General features: G+C 36.7%; 1 protein-coding gene across 1 annotated transcript; it reads right to left on the bottom strand.

The window, feature by feature from the left end:
• Positions 1-2,927: 2,927 nt before the first annotated feature.
• Positions 2,928-16,337, bottom strand: PDK4 (pyruvate dehydrogenase kinase 4). The gene is made up of 12 exons (XM_058296962.1): positions 16,288-16,337; positions 13,630-14,632; positions 12,512-12,653; positions 11,271-11,342; positions 10,348-10,532; positions 10,096-10,182; positions 9,592-9,669; positions 7,990-8,066; positions 6,253-6,351; positions 5,945-6,055; positions 5,532-5,645; positions 2,928-4,992 (listed from the first exon to the last, which is right to left on the bottom strand). Exons 2-12 carry the CDS (start codon positions 13,757-13,759, stop codon positions 4,849-4,851), a joined length of 1,239 nt encoding a protein of 412 aa, XP_058152945.1. The 5' UTR covers positions 13,760-14,632; positions 16,288-16,337; the 3' UTR covers positions 2,928-4,848.
• Between the last annotated feature and the right edge of the window lie 6,011 nt (positions 16,338-22,348).

The raw sequence follows: 22,348 nt of genomic DNA, 5'->3' as shown, positions 1-22,348 counted from the left end.
AGAAGAGGTGGCATTGGATTGGGAAAAGTGGACATAATGGACAAAGGGTATGGGGAAAGGCAGGAAGAGATGAGAGGTGGAGGCGTCTTAGGGACATGGAGCTGCCCTGGATGGTGCTTCAGAGGTAATCACCGGACATTGTAAATCCTCACAGGGCCTACATGATGGAATAGAGGAGAGTATGGGCCATGATGTGAACCAATGTATATGAGGTGCAGAGGTGCCCAAAGATGTACTTACCAAATCCAATGGATGTGTCATGATGATGGGAACGAGTGTTGTTGGGGGGGGGGGGGGAGAGGGGGGGTGGGGGGGTGGGGTTGAATGGGACCTCACATATATATTTTTAATGTAATATTATTACAAATTCAATAAAAAATAAAAAAATTTAAAAAAAAAAAAAAAAAAAAAAAAAAAAAAGAATTTGAGCTTGGCAGCGAAGAGAAAGCTGGTTTAGGAGAACTAATCTGGCAGCATTGTTTAGGAGGGTGAATTGAAGGCAAGAGAGATTGGAAGCAGGGTATTCAGTGAATTATTATTAGAAAATATAGATTCGAAGGCTTTACAATCAGAAGTGTCTTAAACATCTCTATCAATCTCCTCATTTACGTGTAAGAGAGAACCAGGACCCAAGTAGGTAAAGAGAATTGTCTAAGAACATGATATAAGGTTTTGTTTTTCCTTCAAATTTTAAGTTTAGATAAAAAATTTATTATTTCTAGCCAACTTTCTTATACTTAAAATGAATTGAAAGGCAAAGACTGAATTAAGTACAATTCTACCAAATGTCAAAATGTATTTTGTGGCTAGAAACATATTTAAGGGCATAGTTTTAAAGGAATTGATAAAAACTCAAGACTTTCACATTCAATAGAATATTTCTATTAAATAGCAAATGGAAGCAGTATGCTAATAAATAATTATCTGTATTGCATTATTCACAATCTTTCCTGCATAATTTTCATTACACTGAATGGTAGCAACAAACATGAAAATGATGTCTAAATCATTGATGAACTTTATTATTTTGTAGCTGGATTTATTACTAAGACAACTCACATCATTTTCACATCATTTAATAGATTTAATATGTTTTCAAGGCTATTGACATTTCTTTTGGTTTTAAGTGGCTTTTAATTTTTATTTACATTTGACTAGGACCTGAAAAATCTCATTAAAAGACATTTTCTCCATTAAGAAGCCATGAAATACGGATGGTAGTATATTTTCATCTGAGTCTAAGGTGAACAAGAAGGAAGAATATTTATACAAAATCTGAAATTCCAAGCTATTTGCTGGACAAATGTCCTTAGCTGTGATAACCTTTAACTTTTATGCAGTTTCTTGTGAAGTATGTGATAATTTTTTATAGCCAAAGTCCATCAATGGAGGGTGACATTAAGCAAAGAATAGTTGCAATTTAACCAGCTTGAAAACATATTCCACAGTTTCTGCAGTATTGTAAATCTTTTTTAATATCACCTGAAGCATAAAATATTATAAAATTTGACTACAATTATTTAACGAGTTCCAATCTGACCTTAGATAAAGGGGTGCTATGCTAGAGTCAGAAAATTTTATTCATGTATTCAGTCTATATGTATTTAGTGAATATTTATTCTCAGTAACTGCAATGTAAGGTAAAAAGTAATAAATCCAAAAAAAGAGCTGGATAGAAAGCTAATGTAGATAGAATCCTAAGCTCTAGTTCTGGGGTTCTTAAACTTTTTTGTTCCATGGACTCCTTTACCAGTCAGATGAAAACCAAGAACCCCTTACTAAGTCCACATATACTGTGTATTATTTATTAACTATATTGCACTTGCACCAACACATCCCCATGAGAATAATGTTTACTTGAATTTAAAGTCAAGCGCATTGACCCCTTGTTAAGAACGCCCGCTCTAGGTCATCATGGTAAGGATTGAGACTTCCTGTATAGGTTCCTGTGAAATTATAGAACACTCTCAATTCTTCCACCTGGGCAGACCAAAGTGCCCAGGAGATTCCATGTACATTTGTAATGCTTGCAAAAATCTAATGTACATACAGTAACTGAAAGTACAATAGAACAAAGCAACTTGCTCATGATGATCTTTATCTCATTGTACATGTCACTGTAGTTGAGGTCAAATGATCTTACTATTTTTAGTCAAATTTAAAATGTGGGAGAAATGGTATAGTTTCAGATTTTATGAAAATTTGGCCCACTATGTGGAACTTGACAATTATTATTCTTTGTGGCACACACATTAATTACTCAAACCTAAAAAGATGTATGTGGATGGTAGTTGGAGGGTTGTGGAACTCTCCTGCAGCTGCTATGGAAATGGCTGAAGTTTTTTAATTTACATGGAGTGCACTCCCTACTTTCCAAGCAGTTTAATCCAAGGAAACTGTACAGCTAAATCCTATGTGTGTGTGTAAACATACACATTTGTGCTTCCTTTGGAGACACAGTGCAGAGCTTCCCTGGCATTTCAACCTTATTAAGCTCATTATTCAAATATTTAACTCAAAAGAGGTTTAGGAACCCCAATTACCTAAGTAATTATTTTGGGACTCCACTGTCTTTGGTATGTAAACAGACACTACTTGAAACTTTAAAGTAAATTTACAAAAAAAGGCAAGGAACATCTGTATTGCAAAAATGATTACTGAATACATATATGTAGATAAAAACATATTGTAGTAAGTGTTATTGATGTATACACAAAGGAGCAAAAATCAGAAATCTCTGGTTACTATAAAGTACTTAATTTTGTTTAAGAATTAAGATTTTTAAGTTGCTTTCAATATTTTAAAAGGCTCTATGAAATAAGTTGATAAATTAGACTTGAATGTAAAGTGAGGAAAACCTTTTACTCAAATTCTTTCTTTTTAGTAATTTACCATAATTTAAGAAAAGAATTTTAAAAGACTATGTCTATTATTATAATAAAAATATTTATTATCAAAAGATCACAATTCTCTGTATATAATCTAAAGACAAAAATACAATTTATAAATTAATAATTTAAGTGGCCTGAACATTCAGTATCTATCCACTGGTATCCTAAAACTCTTCCATAGATTTCACAAATACCAACAAAGAATATTTATTTTCTAGAACTCCATTTGGAGTCTATGCTATTGAGATACTAGCATTTCTTTTTCTCTTGTGTTTTAAGATAGTTCACAGTATTTGAGTTAATTAATCAACAGCTTTAAATTTTTGGCAAATACAAGGATTTACATGCAAAAATATTTAGAAAATTTCAGGAAAAAACTGAAAAGTTAAATAATCTATTGCAAATACTTCTGTGTAATCAATAAATGCAGGAGCCAGAATCCCAAGATTACAAATTTAGAACTTCTGATGCTAAAATAGGAAATCCACAATGAGTAGTTTCAGGCTTCCATTGCCACTACCAGAATTAAAACATCAGGCCATTGGAAAATTAAACACAAATGTTAAATTCAGCGTATACAGTACTGATTATATTACAGTGCAGGAAACTCTGGTTCTTTCTATATCCCAGATTGAACATTTGACACAGATGAGTTTATTTTCTCATAAAAGCCTACTATCTTGTGAGAGTGGTAGCCATTTAAGAAGCCCTACTGTTGATTCATCCTCTTGCCAATAATTTATCCATGAAAATATGGATCATTTCTTGAAATTTGTGGGGAAAATGGCAGGATGCTCATCTAATGCTTTCATCCCTCACTTCTCTTTCTTTCTTTTGTTTTTCATTCCTTTATCTCAAAGAATAATGTGCACACTGGCCTATCAACCTGCAAATGACAACCCCCCAAAAGTTCTATATGCATTACAGTTTTCACTCATCAGCTCAGTCTCAATGACTCACATATGAACACATCCGGGCATGAGAATCTCTTACCTCTAGGCTATTTGTTAAAAATACTCTAAGAAGTAGTTAAATTCTAATGATCTTGAGCCATTTGATTAGAAATTTTTATAGACATGTTAATGCTGGAGTATACAGAATATAATTAACTTATATCCTGCTTTTAAGCCTAGAGAATGGGTGCCTTTGGATTGCTACCACTACAGACTGGAGAAGAGCTCTTCTTACTGACTTAGGGAAAACACTCGTTTTTCAATCTATAGTTCCATTTTAAAACAAAGCAAGACAACAAATATTGTTGCTATCACTCTGACAAATCTCCTCTCCCTCCAACCACCAACATCCTGGATTCAGTGAATATTTTAAAATTGACCCCAGACTAGGCACCTGTCATTAAATGTGCACTTTAGAAGTGTGACTAGGAAAAAGAGCATAATAAAGAAGCTACAACAAAGTGAATATTATTTTAGTCACCAGCCTATCCTCCTTAGTGCTCATAAACATATAAGAAATGTACATTTGCATACATTTTTAATTACATAAGGTTAAGTAAGCCCTAATCCTCTGAATGGCAAAAAATATTGATATATTGTCAGTTGATATTCAATAAATACCAACATCTTATGACATCAACAATATACTAAAATATCAGTATATTGAAACTGTTAATCTATATCTTCACATTCACTCCCTTTCCCATTCTTAGTTGATAAAGAGATGGAAATCTGAGGCTTATTTCTTCTTCAAGATTAGATATAAACTCAAGAGTTATTCTAAGTTAAAAAAATGAAGAGCTGGCCATCTGCTAACTCCCATAGCTGCACATTATGCTCTCCTGTGTGACAGGAACAAGTTCCATTCTTCTTGATCAGTGTTCTGATCAAGGAGTTTTCTTGCTGTTTGTTTTTGAGAAAACAAAAGTTTACATGCAAACATTCAAGAAGCAGCACTGGTGTAGATACACTTTGATCCCGTAAAGTGTCCTGGGTGTCCCTCTTCACATTGCCACTTTTTCCTTTGCCAGGTTCTTTGGTTCCTTACTTGGGATACACCAGTCATCAGCCTCAGTGCTCATCTGATAATGTTTGAAGGCTGACTTATTAAAGACTGGGAGTTTTTCTATAGACTCAGAAGATAAAGCCTGAAAGAAGAGGAGAAAAATTCAGATCAAAAAACTACTCATGGCTTAATTTGTACTTGAAGTGATTATTCAAAATGAATTCAGAGGTAAGTATTCAAACATTCAAATATGGTCTTTTAATTGATTTAGTAACAAGTGCACATCAGAGCCGACAGTGTGCTAGGCACTATATAAAACAAAACTAAAAAATGAGAAATACTTCCACCTTACATGGACTGAAATCATATATAAAGAATTATAAATCACAGATTAGAATTTGTCTTTAATATTTACACATCTCCTTTGTTTAGCTATTGTTGGCCTGATAAAGTTGAATAGTAACACAATTCTTTCTAGGCAAAACCTCTGTGACAAAGAGATGGGTGAATTCTGATACTATTAATCTATAAAATGGTCCTTTCCCAATCATTTGAAAAGACTTTTGCTCATTTAAGAAATGAATGCATTAACAATTTCAGATCTTCAAAAGCCATTTGGGAAATAATTCCAAGAAGCAATCTTTTTAGAAATATTATTTTTCTATGGAATTCAAAGGGTACCTTTAAGTATATGATAGCATCTGTTCCATATCCTGACAAGGAGTAGAGATTCAGATCTCCTTGAAAGTACTTGGCATAGAGACGAGAAATTGGCAAACCATAACCAAAACCAGCCTAGAGGGGAAAGATCAGTTATTGGTGAAGAAGTGGATATGATCACTGGAATATAAAATGTAGAATGGAGTCATTATCCTCACTGACACTGATGTCCTAGAACTTAGATAAATATTTGTTGTTTCCAATCAGAGCCCCTGTAGAATTTTTTCACCATTTTTAGCTTGATTTATCATTCTCATCTCCCCCATGACTAGTTTAACCAAATCGATTTACTCATCTAAATGTTTTCTTGTAGCCCCTGTCCTTCATTTGTAACTAGGTCACTGGGGTGAATTTAGCCATTTAATTGATCTTACCAAAGGAGCATTCCGGGAATTATCCATCACAGGCGTGGGTGCAGTGGAGTATGTGTAACTAAATAGGCGGTCAGTGATTCTCAGAGGAACACCACCTCCTCTGTCTGAAATCTTAAACAAACAAATAAGTCATCAGAGCTATACATTAAAAATCACATGTATTTACCCATATAAAAATATATTTTCTCAACTAAAAAGTCACCTGATGTACAGGACTGACCTACTGCCAAGAGCAGAGAGCTTTACTATTATAGACACTTTACAATTATCTCAAGAAAGACCTCCCCAAAACCACAGAAAATGATTACCTTAATTGTAAGGTCTTCTTTTCCCAAGACAACAATCACCTCAATAGGTGTAAGGGAAGGTGAATTTTCCTGGTGTTCAACTGTTGCCCTCATTGCATTCTAAAGAAAACAAAACCATGGAGAACTTGGTGGCAGAAGAAAAAATAATAATCGGTTTTTATGTTTAAAATAAAAGCAGCACAAAGGGAGATTCAAAGTTCTTATTATTAAGTTAATTCTAAAATATCTCTGTAAATACTCATTTATGCATGTGTCATGCAGGACACATAATGAAAAATATTCATTTACCATGCAATGTAGCTCTTGGGAGTAATATCTAATGGAAAAACAATCCTCCAAACTGTCAAATTCCTATTTGTAAGCTTAATTTAAATGAAGAAATTGGTTTTTATAATGCATTTCCTAGCTCTACCTTTTCTGCCTTTCCATTACATTTTACATCCAAGCACCAAAGGCTATTACATAACAAATGAACAGTGAATCATTGAATCAATTTATTGGCTTTTGAAAATATGCTGGGAAAAAGTTGTTACTATTTAAAAGGACAGTAAATAATTCTAAATTAAATTTCAATTTGCATTTGATTATCATCCAAACTATATAACTTGGACCATTCAATTTACAAATAAATCACACCAAGGTAAAATATCTTTGGCCTTTAATACTGAGGAAACTAAAACAAGTTTTCTTTCAAATGGATTAGTCTCACACTGATAAAGTCTTGGTTTATTTAATCCAGGTTACTTTTATAACCTTCTTCTGGAAGGTTCTCTGCGTTCTGTTTTCCGTATAATATTAAGTTCCCATAATTAGCTGAAGTGAAATAAAATAGATCAGATGTTTGTGGTATATCAAAATTAGAGAAAAGTTTCACTTTTTTATAGGCTTCTGGTTTGTAGTTCAGGAGACTCCTGGGAAGCACTGCAAAATATCAAGTGGTTTTCTATTTTTGGCATAAGCTCAAGGGTTTAGTTTGATCTTAGAACCCATGAAATGACTTGATTCTTAGCACTTGGCTATCCCAGACCAGTAACATCTGCATCTTCTGAGAACTTGTTAGAAATGCAAATCTCAGACCTGTAGAATCGAAACCTCTAGGGCCAGAGCACAAGAATCTCTGATTTAATCAGTTCTCCAGATTCTAATCACACTAAAATTTGAGACACACTCCCCTATAAGCCTTGCTACAGGACTGTGGATCAGACACTTGATAGCATATCAGAAATGGAGAATCCCAGGCTACCCCCTCAGACCCACTGAATCAGAATCTGCAGTTTAACATAGTCTGCTGGTAATTCACATGCACTTTAAAGTAGATCACTGAGGAAACTGACTGGGGCTGGGCCACCAGGAGTTCTGGACCTGAGCCTCTGGGTTTGGAGTTGGAGCAATCTGTAAGGATGGAGGTGACAAGGCCTTACTCACTGAAGCACCTGTGACCTTATTAATTCATGAGTAATATTGGACATCTGGACAAATAATGAGACCATCCTTCTCGGTTCTAAACCACTGAGACATCAAAAATTCTATCCTACATTCTAAAATACATGTTGCTGCAGTGAGGTCCAAGTATCATTTTGAAGACTGACTGTGGTTTCTTTTCTTAGAAGCACAGAAGCATGCTTGGGAGAAGGTAGTGGGGCTCCTGTTTAGCAGGGAATGATAAAGGAAATAAAAATGTAACCTGTGAACTTTTTCTTTTAAAGTCATAACTGCAATTATTGTCAAGTCTCATACCTTGAATAGTTCGAAGAGCATATGATGAAGGTGAGAAGGAACATACACAATGTGAATTGGTTGGCCTGGAAGTTTTCCTAGAAAAATTAAAGTATTTAGAATTGGTAATCAAGCACTTCCTTAAAATAAACCTTTGTATCTCTTCAATTAATATTTTGAACTTAAATATTTGTTTTGGAATATTCCCCATCCTTCCCCCCAAAATACTACCCTAGAACCTTCCAGTTAAACAGTGAACACCATACGGTTATTTTCAAAGTGTTACTATAGTTGCTATCTAGTGCTCAATGATTTAGTTTGGCAATTCTCTGTTAATGTGTAAAGTTGGATAAAGTTGTGTTAAACAATGGTGTGGTCAGTTAAATTATATTGGTTATTTTTATTTATAATATTTTGTACTGGACAATTCCAAAATTAAACTTATAAGCATTTCAGGAGAGAAAAACAATGACTATAAGTGTTTTTCTTTTAACCATAAAATTAAAATGAATGGTAGCTATTGTTTTCATATTTATATTACATGGTAAAATAGCACATTTAATTATTCTTGTTCTCTCCTCCACCCAAACATTAAATATGATATGCTAAGTATACTTAAATTTCACCAAGAGGCTAAGGAAAATAGAGAAACAAGAACCTCGTAATACTACTTGAAGAGAAAAAAAAGTACTAGTGTCCCTTAGCAAAGTCTGAATCAGAAAACAAGAGTTCTGGTACAATTCCCATTTTATTTTATCAAACAGTTCAAGCAGTTAATCTACAAGTCTGAGGCAATATCTTTGTTTACACTCAGATATTTTTCAACCTTTATTTGTACTTGTGTTTATAATTTAGTATTTACATATCATTTGCATATCACTAATCCATGACTTAGGCTACTCTGTTAATTTGGACAACTTGATTTTTACTCTGACCACTAACAAAAATTGCTCCTGTATAAATATTATTTGGAAAAGGCATTAATTGTGAATGGAAAGGAGAAAGTTATTTCAATTTATATATACCAAGTAGCTCTTTGAAATACAACTCTCTTTTAGAACACAATGAGATAGGATAAAGAGAGAGCCAGGCATTCATCATATGTGATCACTTCTGTCAACATGGGAAAGCCTTGTCTTTATAGGTAGGTAATCTAAAGTGGAACCATTTTAAGTATAAATACTCTGCTTCCAAAACAGTGGTAGATGATTACAGTGCAACTTACAGGGTTTGCTCGTTTCAGGTCTTATGAGTAACCTTTTTAGAAGGATACCTGAACTCCTAAATGATTCCACCAACTTCTAGCCTCTGGCCCTCATGTTCTGTAGGCACTATGAATTAGTAACTAATCCTTCTGTGATCTAAGATAACCGAATCTAGTTGCTACTTCAAATCCCAATTTGTTCAAACTATTCTTGCTTATGAAAGGTCATTAGCAACTAAATATGTGCAACTGGAGCTTGCCAGTTGTGATACTTAAAAAGAACCTTGGCTTCAAAAAAAAAAGTAAAAATCCTAGGCAAGTTCAGAAGGGTAAAAGTTGCTTTATATTTTCAAAAAGTAAGCATACTGGAGGAATACTGAATTTTGCATAGGCTAAAATATATTTTATTTATCACTTACCATTCACTTGTGTCAGTTTTAATTCTGGAGATGTTAAATAATACTGATCACAAAGCATCTTTGAACACTCGAAGGCATCTGGAACAGAATTAATTTTTTTCATAATCATGAAACCAATTATACCAAGTAAAATTCTCAAAGTGATATTCAGTGTGATACACTACCCTTAATCTAAAACATTCACCGGAGTACAGGTTAATAATAGGGAAAAATACCTTTTGAATACTTTAATTGAAGGAAAAATAAGACAGTGTCTAAGTTTAGCAATAAGAATATATGAAATTCAGAAAGTAAATACAATATATAAGAATTTGGCACATTAGTTTCTGATGTTCAGATCTTTTATAAAGTTATAAGTGAATTTTTAAACTCTTCACTCTAAAAAGCAAAGGACCTTATTTGCAGTTTTTATAAAAATATAAATGGAGCACTACCATCATAATTAATTCAATCATATATGGCACATTTTCAATAAGGGAAAAAATGTAGAAATCTAGAAACTACCTTGGACCACTGCTACCACATCACAGTTTGGATCAATGCTTCCAATGTGGGTTGGGTTTCCTGTCTGCGAGTCACTGAATATAAGAACTGTTGAAAAACAAAAACAAAACTATTGTTATAAAGATTAGGATAATTATTAGAACTACCACTGAGAAAGAATGTGACCCACTGATCAAGGAAACATCTAGTTACAGTGCGTGGCTTATATTTTATACCATCTCTATATATCATGATCATGATGCATTAACTTACTGTGCTGGTTCATCAGCATCCGAGTAGAAATGCGGTTCATATAAAATCGATCCAAGAAATACTGAAGATTTTGGTTGGTGACTGGGTCAACTATACAGGTATCTTTATACTCTATAATTCCTTGTGCCATCGTAGGGACAACATTATGGTGTCTATTTCGAACTCTGATGAGTGTGTCTACAAAACTAAGAAATAATATTTGTAGTTAATTGAAAACTCAAGTAAGTTTCATTCATTTACATCCTTTAGATTACATTAAAGAAGGCTAAATCTTATTTTAAGCTCCTGCCTAAACAAATCAAATGATAAAATGATAGGGTAAGGCTTTATTAGGATTTTCACTACAGATTCTTTCAGTACAAGAAAAGAAATAGTTTCATAAACAGACTTATTTTGCTTCTAGTTTATAAGTAAAAAGACCTAACTCTGTGACTAGCACATTCATTGCATTAAATGACAGTGATATTTCACTTTAAAAAATAATATTGACGTTTACTCTAGAATGCCATTCTGAAAAAAAAATTCAAAATTTCTTGTCAGATTTACAAACGATTCCCATTTAGGTTGCTAGAAATTAATCAGTTACTCTGTAAGAAAAGGTTTCAGTCTTCAGTGACACCTAAAAGTTTTAATATTATGTAATAGTATATTTTCCTGCCAATCTAATCATATGACTAAATTAATAGTAAAAATAGATTTCCCTAAAAAAAAAAATCTTGTCCTCTACACTTGTTCATACTTAGTACCATTTGCAATGCCTTGTTCCTCCATCACTTCCAAAAACCCCAAAAGCCAATATTTGTCATGTGTAAGAGGGTAGTCATTTATTATTCAAGGATAAAGTTCCCTTAAGTCTAAAATCTAAGGAATATGTTTGGAAAGAATGAAAAGTTTAAACATTTATTCTAATGCATTGAGCTTACTCTGATAAAACTTTCTGGTTCTCTGGACTTTTCTCATGGAATTCCACCAAATCCATCAGGCTCTGGATATACCTGTAAAGTGACAGGTGTGCTTTAAGTTTTAAAACTGAACAGTTAGATACAAATGGCTGAAAATAGAATGTCCTTTTCAAATAATATGAAGCTTTCTGTTTGAAATCAAACAGAATGTTTGTACAGTACTTTTGGGAAATGATATGGGGGGATAAAAGTACAACTTTTAAACCTCAACTTTGTCATTTAAAATTTATGTTTCTTTATTCCAGGTCAGTATTTAGTTTCCCGATTATTTGGCAACTGTTTTTATTTCTTATACCAAAACCTATAATTTTTTTTTTTAAAGGACTTCTGATTTGTTCCCACGATATTCATTCTTAGGAGTAGAAATCTTGAAAGCAGCATTAACTACTACAGATTGAATGTGTGTTTCAGATAGCAGTTGTTTGATGGGTTGTAATATATGTATTCCTTGAATCAGTGAACAAAAGGCTATGACATCAGTGGTTCAGGGTAAAGCCCTGGTGTGTGACTGCTAAAGTACATGCATATCCTGACTCTGTTCCCTGAAAGTCTGTTCCTTTGGATTATCTATCCTATCTAAGCCTCAGTATCCTCATTTATAAAATGAGCTCAAAATAACTGACACTGAGTATTGGCTGTATGCCAGGTGCTGCTCTCAGTGCTTTCCTGTGGATTATCTCATTTAATTGCAAAGAAACATTCCTTTGAGGCATAAGCTTCATTCTCCTCAATAACAGAGGCAGGGGGGATTGAGGAATAGAGACTTTATGACATCGCCAAGGGTCGTACCACTAGGAAGTAGTGGAGCCAGGATTTGAAACCAACGCTCACTCTCTTAATCACTTTGTAAGCAACAATTAGGCCTTCCCTAAATAGTAGTCATTCACGTCTGTTTCTATGCATAACAGTCCATTTGCACTATCAAACTGTCTTTTATTATTTAAAACACAAAATTAAAACTGCAAATTGTTATTTTTCATATTCTTTCTAGAAGTTATAATATTGTAAAGCATCTCTCTTTTCCGGGTAAAAGTTCTGTTTATAACTTAATAACTGCCCTTATGATAACTTATCCTAAATTAATTTAAAATTTTTTTAGGTCTTTCAAAGTATTACTACTGTTGAGAGAAGCTGTTTTCCAATTATGATGTTAATATAAGAAGTCATACGACTAAAAACTTTCAGAAAAGTTCACCACTTACCAGCTTTTAACCAACTGCACTGAAGAGGTATTTACTAATGGATCAGGGAGGATATCAATTTCCTTCAGGATATTGGCCAGCCTCACAGGTAATTCTTGTCGTAAAAATGCAAAAGAAGTTCTTTCACATGCATTTTCTGAACCTAGAATAAATGATTTTTATATATTTAGTGTTTGGAAACGAGTGGTCTAAATGATATGTATGTAGCATTAGCTAGTGAATACTGAATACACACATATATAATTATATTTTGCTCTCAGTGGGGTTTCTGGTTATAGATAATTCAGGAGCAGGTATGTTCTTCTTCATATTCTCTCTCACTTCTTGGCCAATGTAGGACCGTTATTGCTTTCTTTTTCTGAAGAGGATTCATTTCCAAGAAATCAGAATATCCTACTACTCTAAGTATTTATAAAAGAGTACAGGATTAAGTCAACATCATAAGGTCAACGACAAGCCATCCTTCACAGAGTCCAGGCATGAAACAGGAGGGGAGTGCTGGTGGGGAATAAGGGATGGAGTAGGGTTTGTGATGTTTCCAGATCAGTTATAAATAATATCACATATAAATCCTTGAAACTTTCCTTATAAGATTATTGCAGCAAGTGTGTAAATATTTTCAGCAATAAGTAGACCACATAATGGTAGAGAGAGAAAGAAATCTTTTAGAAATGCAGAGAGATGTACCCTGTGGAGGGTGGTTACGTAGTAAAATCTCAGTTAAGGTGAGGCTACTTTATAATATTAGGAATCCTCTCCAAGAAGTGCTATGCTGTGAAGAAGGGGAGAAAGTTTCTAGTCCATTGTTAAATGGTGACTGAAAACAAAAACTATTTTGACTGGAAGCTCTGGACAGAAAAGAGAGAAAAGATGAATCCAAACCTTTCAGCATCAGGCTGCAGGTGTCTTCTACCTGTAGGCACAATTGTTAGAGAGAAGGCAAATCTAGGGAGGCCAAGCAACGCTGGCGTCGAGGCCCCAGAGTCCATCAGCAAGGCAGAGCCTGGTAGTTTTAGCAAAGAAACCAAACATATGCCCACCCACATACGCACACCCTGGCTGAAGTTAAGGCAGTTCCCCAGCCCCAGTGCCCTGCACGGCCCTAGGTCCCCGCTCACCAAAGTCCAGCAGCTGCTTGATGGAGAGCGGAGACGGGCTGTAGCGCGAGAAATGCTCGACCTCGCGGGGTACCAGGCTGGCGCTGTTCAGGGAGCCGGCGCTGCGCATCACGAAGCGAGCAGCCTTCATCTTGACGCCCACCGGGTCTGGCAGGGGCTGGGGGTGGTTGGCGGGGCGAAGGTTGCCCTGGGCAGACGCTGGGTCCGAGGAGAGGCAGGGGACGCTCGGGCTCGGAGGGCAGGCGAGCTGAAGGTTCGGGGTGCCGTGGGCTGGAGGAGCAGGTCAGTAGTCTCGAGGTGCAGTGGCTTAAGCTCTAAGTTCGCCTCTGGCCACCGCCGGCCGCCTCCCGCGGTTTTGTCTGCTCACTCGCTCCTCGCCCGCCCCTACGGGGCGGGGTCACAGGGTCTTGGAGGCGCGTTTGGAACTTGGGGACCGAACCAATCAGCTCAGAGAAAAAACTTTAGGCCCCGCCCCCAGCCTGGGTCCGCGTGGTTTGGCCAGGCACCGTGCAGGGGGCTAGGAGGGGCCCTGGGCGTGGCGGAGGCCAGGGAAGAGGAAGATGAACCGGACACCTGGAGGACGTGGGCTCGAGGTCAGCGGCTTAGGATAGGACTGCGGGTCGCGTGGGCTGGGGTCCCGTCCAGACTCGTCCTTGTTTACAAGTCTCGGGCAGACTCCAAGTCACGCATTCCTCACCAGAAACTAGTTCCAAGAATCTGGGCTCCTGGAACTCATTGGTCTGGGCTCGGAGCGGGGCTTTTACAGTAGCCAATCGGATGCATTCAAAGCATGGGCTGTTTTGCCATTGAGCTGCGGAGGGAGTAAACAACGCAAGATTTTTTTCCTGGAGTCTCTCCAGGAGCTAACAGTACCGGGCAGGAACTGGAAGTTCCGTTTGCTGACACTTGAGGAAGTAGCCAAATACGTTTAGTTTTTCCCGTGATGATAAAAAACCACTGCTTTTTTTCCTGCAGTAACACATGCTGTTCTTTAGGTTTGACCCTATTCATTCAAAACAAAACAACAAAACAGGGATCAGCTAGTTTAAGCCACCTTTTTCTCCTGCCGGTCACCTTGCTCAGTCTGACTCCCTCCCTGTGTGACATGTCCTTAATCCATACCTTTACCAAGACTTTCCATTCTACCCTTAAATGTCCAGCACAAACTCCTAGAGGTCTTTTCTGATCCCTGATCCCCACACCTTCCAAATATGGCACTTGTCACGCATGGAATTATATTTTAGTTCTTAATGTTCTTATAATGTCCCTTCCATAAGGAGGTTAAAATAGGGGATGTGTCTTTGTGACATCTTTGTGATTGCTGCCCTGCTCTGAATGCAGTCGTTACTCATTTGTTAAATTAATTACAGTTGTTGAAACCCAATACCTGTTCTAAAGTCCCCTTCTCTCCCTTTCCCCACTACCCCTCCAGGTTCCCCTACCCCGGATTAACTAGAGAATGAAGCCACAGTGTTTAGGTCATCTCTGAGGAAAGGGGTTAGTTACAAATGCAATAGAATGGGAGCTAATGGGGTAGTAAAATGGTAGCTCTTATACAGGATCTTTTTTGGTCTCCTGACCCTTATAAGCAGAATGGGGGACCCTGGGAGATGTGGGTGATCCTAGATTCTCTTGTCACCCTATAACCTCTTTCCCTAAGTGATCTCACTAAGTCATAGCACTGATGATTTACGATTTCTATCCTCAGCACAAACTTTTCCCCAAGAGTCACTCATATTTAGCTGCCTTTTTGACCTGTCCATTTGGATATCTAATGAGCATAATTTGGTGCCATTCAAATTACTGGGGAGCTGAGACAGTCCTGGCCAAACCTCTGTCACTTTGTAGCCTATATAGAAGTGCTATATTAGATCTATTACTCTTTCCCCCTTCTCTGTACATTGCTTATAGATCATCATGGATTTGCAATTTCCCTCAGTACTCAATATTTCACTCAGACTTTTCAAAAGCAGCCACAGGAAAACATTCAATATTCATAATCCTTCAACAATGAAGGTTCTTAGAGACCTTGAGGGATGATGGTGGGGTGAAGAAAAAGACTCCAGCAACTGCATTTAGGTAAGATAGAAAAACAAAAAAATAAAACCAGCTCAAGAGTGTATCTCAAACTGAAACAATTGTGGAAACTTAGGCAATTTCCAAAATAATCTCCACATGGATACAAGTTTTGATATCACTATAATTTATATTTGCAAGCTCTGAGCATATTTGTTCAGATCAATGAAGCAGAGAAACATGTTCAAGAAGCCAAGAGACTAAAGATTCTCTCTGATGAAGTGAGTAAACTTAAAGTAAAATCCCTTCTTTTTCTTGGATTACATTTTAAAAACAGAAGTTTAAAAAAGCATACATTTGCTTCTTTTTCACCGGGTGTGACAAAAATATATATTGCAAAGTATGTATATTTCATCTGTAGAAGAAAGGCAGTGGCAATTATACTTTGCAGGCAGATCTAATTTAGTAAAGCCCCATTTCCATAAGTCCTCTGTGCTGGTCTTGCCCAGAAATACTACCAGATGTTTGGGATGAGTAAAGATCAGGTGAAGTCATATGATATTCACAGAGATGGCTAATGGTAAATGTGAACTGAGGCCACTAAACTTTCATCTCCAACTCATCCCATCCAGTAATACTTACCAGGTTAATCTCATAGTGCATTGCGTTCTTCTATGTCATTTCTCTTTGTTGGAGACTGTTGTTAAAATTGTCAACATTTATAGTATCTGGGTTGGAATGGTCAGGTCAAGTTGTTTACCCAGTTGGCTGAGATGTTCTGTCTTACAATGATCAGGGAGTGACTTAGAAAGAGAGTGGCACTTCTGTTCTCAGCTGACCACAGTCTTGGAGGTAATCCAACTGGGACAGAGGTGAAGCAAAAAGATTATTGGGGGTGATGAGTACGGACAAATGTGTGTATTCATTTGAGTAATGGATAAATCGGAGAAGATTGTCATATTATTTAGTGTGAAAGTGGGGTGAGCACACAAAGATTCTCCTTTGGCAGCAGGACTGATTATAGCATCCTTGCTTATGTCACCTGTTTCCTGAACTTTTCAGGGGCACTTTTAGCTAGCTTTAGAAGAATTCTGTCCAACTTGTCTGGAAAAACCTAAAAGCATAAAGCTATTGTGTTTTTAAGAATGTAAGTCATAACTTTTGGTGGGAGTGGGGGCAATTTGACAAAAAGCATCAGAACCATTAAAAAGATATACCTCCTGTGATCCATTTTGTTCACCTCTAGGAAGATATTCCAAAGAACTAATTAAAAATACACATAATAGGAATTTCAATACCATGCTAAAATGTTAGCAGATTTGAGTATAGAATACTTAAATTTAAAAAACAAAAAGCAGACTTGGAGAAAATATTTAAAAGATATGTAATAGACAAACAATTACTTAAAAAATAAATGTTTCAGCAGGAAAGAAAACAGCAAAGATCTGTTCCCTCATGGAGGTTATAGATTTGCACAGGAAACTAGAATTACAAAAACACATAGATACTGAACATATACTTTACATTAGGATAAGTTCTCTGATGAAAATGAATATGATGAAATGACCTTATTTTGGGAGGGGAGGGAAATCCTCTCTGAGAAATAGCACTTAAAACAGATCGAATAGCCTTTTATGTGAAATGAGAAGGGAGCCTTGTGAAGACATATTGGTGAAGAGACTGGGGAAGCAAGACCTATATCACCAGTTCACTAATATTTCTTAAATTGGCATTAACTTAGAGGACTCTAGGAGCCCGGGGCTGGACTTGAGGCTTTGGTGGGTGCTCATACATCTGCCTTTAAGGATAAAACAAATAAGTGCATGATGGAAAATTGTAGTGAATTAATTTTAATTTACAAGAGTCTTTACTTTATCCTTAGGGCAAAAAGACTGTAATAAAGTGCTCTGTAAGATAGTCCACGAGAGAAGTTCAATCACTGTGTGGTGGTGGTGTTGATAGTTATGGTGCTGGGTTGGTGATGCAACTGATGGTCAGGGGTGGTTGAAGGGAGAGCTTAGGTTGGTGATCCTGGAATGCTTCCTCTGAGAACGGGCATTTTGGATAAGCTAAGAAAAATGAGCCACATTTTGGCAAATTACTGGTAAGTATTGGGGAAGGATTTCTAAACATGAGCAAAAAACCGATGTAGGAGCTAGGGATATATTGAGAAATATATCACAGAAGAACACACAGCGAACGGACAAAGAGAGCAGACAACTGGGGAAGGGGGGAAGGGGGGAGAAATAAATTTTTAAAAAGACATGAAGATGTAAAAGACATAGTCACTGTCTTTAAGGATGGAAGAAAGATGTGTAACTAGTCTTGAAAAATTGAAAAAATATTGTGAGGCGTACATATAAGTTATGTGTATGGAGGGTAAGATGTCAGGAAAGACTTTCTTGGAGAAGGTGACATGTCAACAGAATGAAAAGAGTCATTCTGATTGTTGAATTTCTAGGCTTTGTCAACTTTAAAGGGAAAATAATAAAAGATGTTCTAAGTCTGTACTTGAGAAAGGGATGATTCTATTAATAGAAATAGGGAAGTCAAGAGTCAAAAGGAGGAGATGGGTTGATTGAAGAGGGGGGAGCACAAATGATGAGTTTGTTTGGAGACTTTAGGGGATTGAATCATGTCTTCTTTGCAAAAGGAATATGTTTGAAAAGACATATTCAGGCCTGTAATGGTTAAGTTCATGTGTCAACTAGGTTATGGTATCCACTTGTTTGGTCAAGCAAGCACTGGCCTGATTGTTAATGTGAGGCTGTTTCCTGGTCTTAAATCATCAGTAAGTTGACTGCATCTATGGCTGATTATGTCTGCAATCAACTGAGGCAATTCCCCTCAACAGTGAGAAAAGTCTCATCCAATCAGTTGAAGGCTTTCAAAAGAGAAGTGATGATTTCAGCAGTCAGAAAAGAGAATTTCCATTTCTTCTTCATCCATCCCAGCTTCACCTGGGGAATTTATCAAAAACCTTCATCGGAGTTCCCAGCTTACAGACTGTCCTATGGGATTTGGACTTGTTCATCCCATAGTTCTTTAAGGTAATTTTAATTAAATCTCATAATATTAACATATATATATATAGTGAAATTCCTAGTGAAAATGTGATTTCCCAGCAGAATCTGTGATTCCCTAGAGTCAGAAACTACCAGATATATATATATATATATATATTTTTTTTTTTTTTTCTATTGGATCTAGTGAACCCTAGTTAATACAAGATGTCAATCTGTGGTCATGTGGGTGTGAACCGATTTGTAAATAGAACCTCTAAAGGTGTTATTAGTTAAGCTGTGCCCAAAGTGAATGAGGGCATCCTTAATCCAACATGATGGAAGTCCTTATAAAAAAGGAAATTGGACAAAAAAGAGAAATGCCACAGAATGTAGCCAGAAGCTCTAAGTCAACAGAACCCTGAAGAGAAAAAGGAGAAGGAGCAACAATATGCACTGCCTTGGGTCAGAAAAGCTAAGGATCAAGGATCACTGGCAGGTAGCCCTAGAATGCCACGGTCTTCAAGTAGATAGCATTGCATTGCTAATGCCTCAGTTTTGGCCTTCTCAAAACCAAGCCAATAAGTTCCCATAGCTTCAGCCAACCCATTGTATGGGATTTGTTTTAGCAGCTAGAAAACTAAAACAGGGACACTTTCTGTTAATGAGAAACCACTGGTGAAGTACTGGTAAAGGGAAGATCAAAACTCAAAAGCCATTAAACCATTGCTGAGGAGTAAAGATAGATTTGTGAGATTCTCAGCATAGTTTCTTTGTATAGGCCTCCTCTCTTCTGTTCCTGCAGCCGTATTTCATTTTTCCTCCTAAACAATACTTCCTTTTGGAGCAATCCTTGGTTTCATTCTTGGCCTCCTTATAATCATAAAGGCCCCAATTTTTCCTCACTAATGCAACACCAAGAAAAACTATTTCATTCTCCTTTGTGCACTGGTTCGTCCAATCTTATCAGGAAAAAAATAAGTGAATCCTGAAGCTAACATCTCTTAACTTATAGGAAGACAAGAAGAATTTTTGCCTCAGATCGAAATATAGGCTCACCATTTCTTTTTTTACCCAAGACATTTCCTAGTTTTTTTGATGGTTACTTTTATAAAACTAAGGAAAGATGAGCAAAAGAAAACAAAAAAATGATAAAATATGAATACATGCTCAAATTAATGACTGATTAGGAAAATTAAAATAAGATAATGCAGCCTCATTCTGCCATTAGATCGGAAAAAATAGACTGATAACATCTGATGATGTCAAGATATGGAGAAATGAGCCCTCTACTATTTGTGTGAGTATAAAATCAGTAAAAATCTTTGGAGAGCAATTGGCAGGCTCTAAAAAAGTTTTAAGGATAGGTATCCCATTTCACAACCATTCCAGTGCTACAAACCTATTATTCAACTACACCATGATACACCATCAAAGAGTATAAGGATGTATATACAAGATTATTAGTTGCAGTATATTTGTTAGAACAAAGTTTGAAAACAAACTATTTGCCCATACGGAAATGGATAAATAAATGATGATACATCAATGCACTAAAAACACTATGCAGTCAGTTTAAAAGATGAAGTAGGTCTTAGTGGCAGCCATGGAGGTGTGTGCCTGAATCTTCCTTCAAGAAAGAGCTTGCACTTCAGTTGCAAGTAGTGCAGTTAGCTGACAGCCTCTAGTTACTATAGCACCTTTGGGATTCATACAGCATTTGAATCAAAGCCACACTCCAGGTTTCCTCCAGCAATGGGTAAGCACGTAAGTCCTGAGCATTTCTCCTCATGGTGGAAATGTGTACTTCTCTAATGGAAAGTATTTACTTGGGAGGGCCCCACTTAGTTGACTAAGCTTTGTCAGATTTGCACTGCAGTCTGAAGCTTTCTTAGTTTGCCAGGGCTACTATCACAGAATATGACAAACTGGTTGGCTTAAATAACAGGGATTTACTGGATTACAGTTTTGGAGGCTAGAAGTCCAGAATCTAAGTATCAGCAGGCCATGCCTTTTCTGAAGTCTGTAGCATTCTCATGGTGATTTGCTGGCAACTAACTCCTGTCTCTTTCACAGAGTAATCTATCTCCTTGGTAAATTTCCTTTCTTTGTAAGAGCTCCATCATCTTGGATTAAGGCCCACCTTGATTCAATTTGACCTCATCTAAATTGTATCTTCAAAGATACCATTCCACACTCATAGGACCAGGGGTTAGGACTTGAACATGTCTTTGTGGAGAACATGATTCAATCTACCACATTCTCCTGCCCAATTCTCTCCCTACGTCTTTCCTTTCACAGGTGTCATATATATATCATGGTCTGAAGTCTTTCCCCATACAATACTGCTTCCTTCCTTCCCTTAATCTTCCTCAGGTATCTCTTAGCTCACCGAGCTGGGAATTTTAGAGCAAACATTTCCTATTTGAATATCCCTACATTGGGCAGAGAGGGAAGGCATTTCTGTGGTCCCTGAACATATAGTTGGGATTTACACATTTGGCAGTTAACATTTGGGATAACTGTGGAGTTAGAGTTGTGAGAGTGCGGAAAGCCAAGTATAAGCCCCTGAAATGGCCCCTAGACAAGATAGTAAATAAAAATAATAGCACATTCTGAAGGGGAATGACAGAGATCAGTGCTATCCTCAAGGATGTAAAGGTGGCATTTACATCGTATCTCCATTTAATTCATCTGCACACACTGGGTGATTCATTGAGAATGACTTGCAAATGAATATATACTACTAGAAGCCTACCAAGTAATAGCCTCTATGGCCAGCTCCTCTGCTGGACTTGGTATCTTGACTTGAGGAGATTAATATGGGTGCAGGTACATGGTATGCAGTTACTGCTTTGATAAATATATTCTTTTCTTTCTACCAAAATTACCTCTTGTTCCCTGTCTTAGCATCTGCTTATTGGAGGACCCAGACTGACAACTATCCACATATATTGACTTGGAAAGTTGTCCTCTATATTTTAATTTTAAAAAGCATGTTGCGGACTAATATGCATTTAGTATGACTCATTTTTTTCTTTAAAAGAGAAAGGAAAAAAAGAAAAACTATATATGTGAATATGGATTGGTGCAAGCATGTAAGAGAGTTTGGAAAGAAACCACGCCATACGCTCAATCATGATACTGCAGGCATGTGGAAGGATGAGTTCTCATATCTTACTTTTTGTATCCACATTATATTCTCCATGGTCCATGGCTTAGTGCTTTAAACACTGAAGCCAGTAGTAGTTCTTAATTTAATGAATAGTGTATGAAACACATTCAGTAACTTAAGGTTTTTTTTTTTTTTTTTTTCTCTCATGGGATTATGGAATGAAGCAACAGTGGACTGGGGTAGCTAGGAACTAGACCACTGCCATTGTTTACTAAGCCATTTCCAGTTCCAGTGGTCCTGTGTGATTGTGCTTTGATTGAGTGAAAAGGATTGGGAAAATTGGTGGAGATACTTTTCTATATATAAATGCAGTGCAATGGGTGATGATGGCCCAACCACAGGGTTTCCTGGCCTGAAACTGAATTAAAATGTATAACTGGGATGTGAGAACTCTATAATCCTAGGCAACTTCATATATCAGGTGGTTGAATTATTCAATCCTTGGTGCTCATAGTTCTTTGAGCTCTTTAATCCCAGTGACCTTGACTCCTACTGTATTTAATCTGTCCATCACATACTTGAGGAT

This window comes from Dasypus novemcinctus, chromosome 5, assembly GCF_030445035.2.
Source record: "Dasypus novemcinctus isolate mDasNov1 chromosome 5, mDasNov1.1.hap2, whole genome shotgun sequence".
Taxonomy (NCBI): Eukaryota; Metazoa; Chordata; class Mammalia; order Cingulata; family Dasypodidae; genus Dasypus; species Dasypus novemcinctus.
This window is presented reverse-complemented; position numbering and strand designations above follow the sequence as displayed.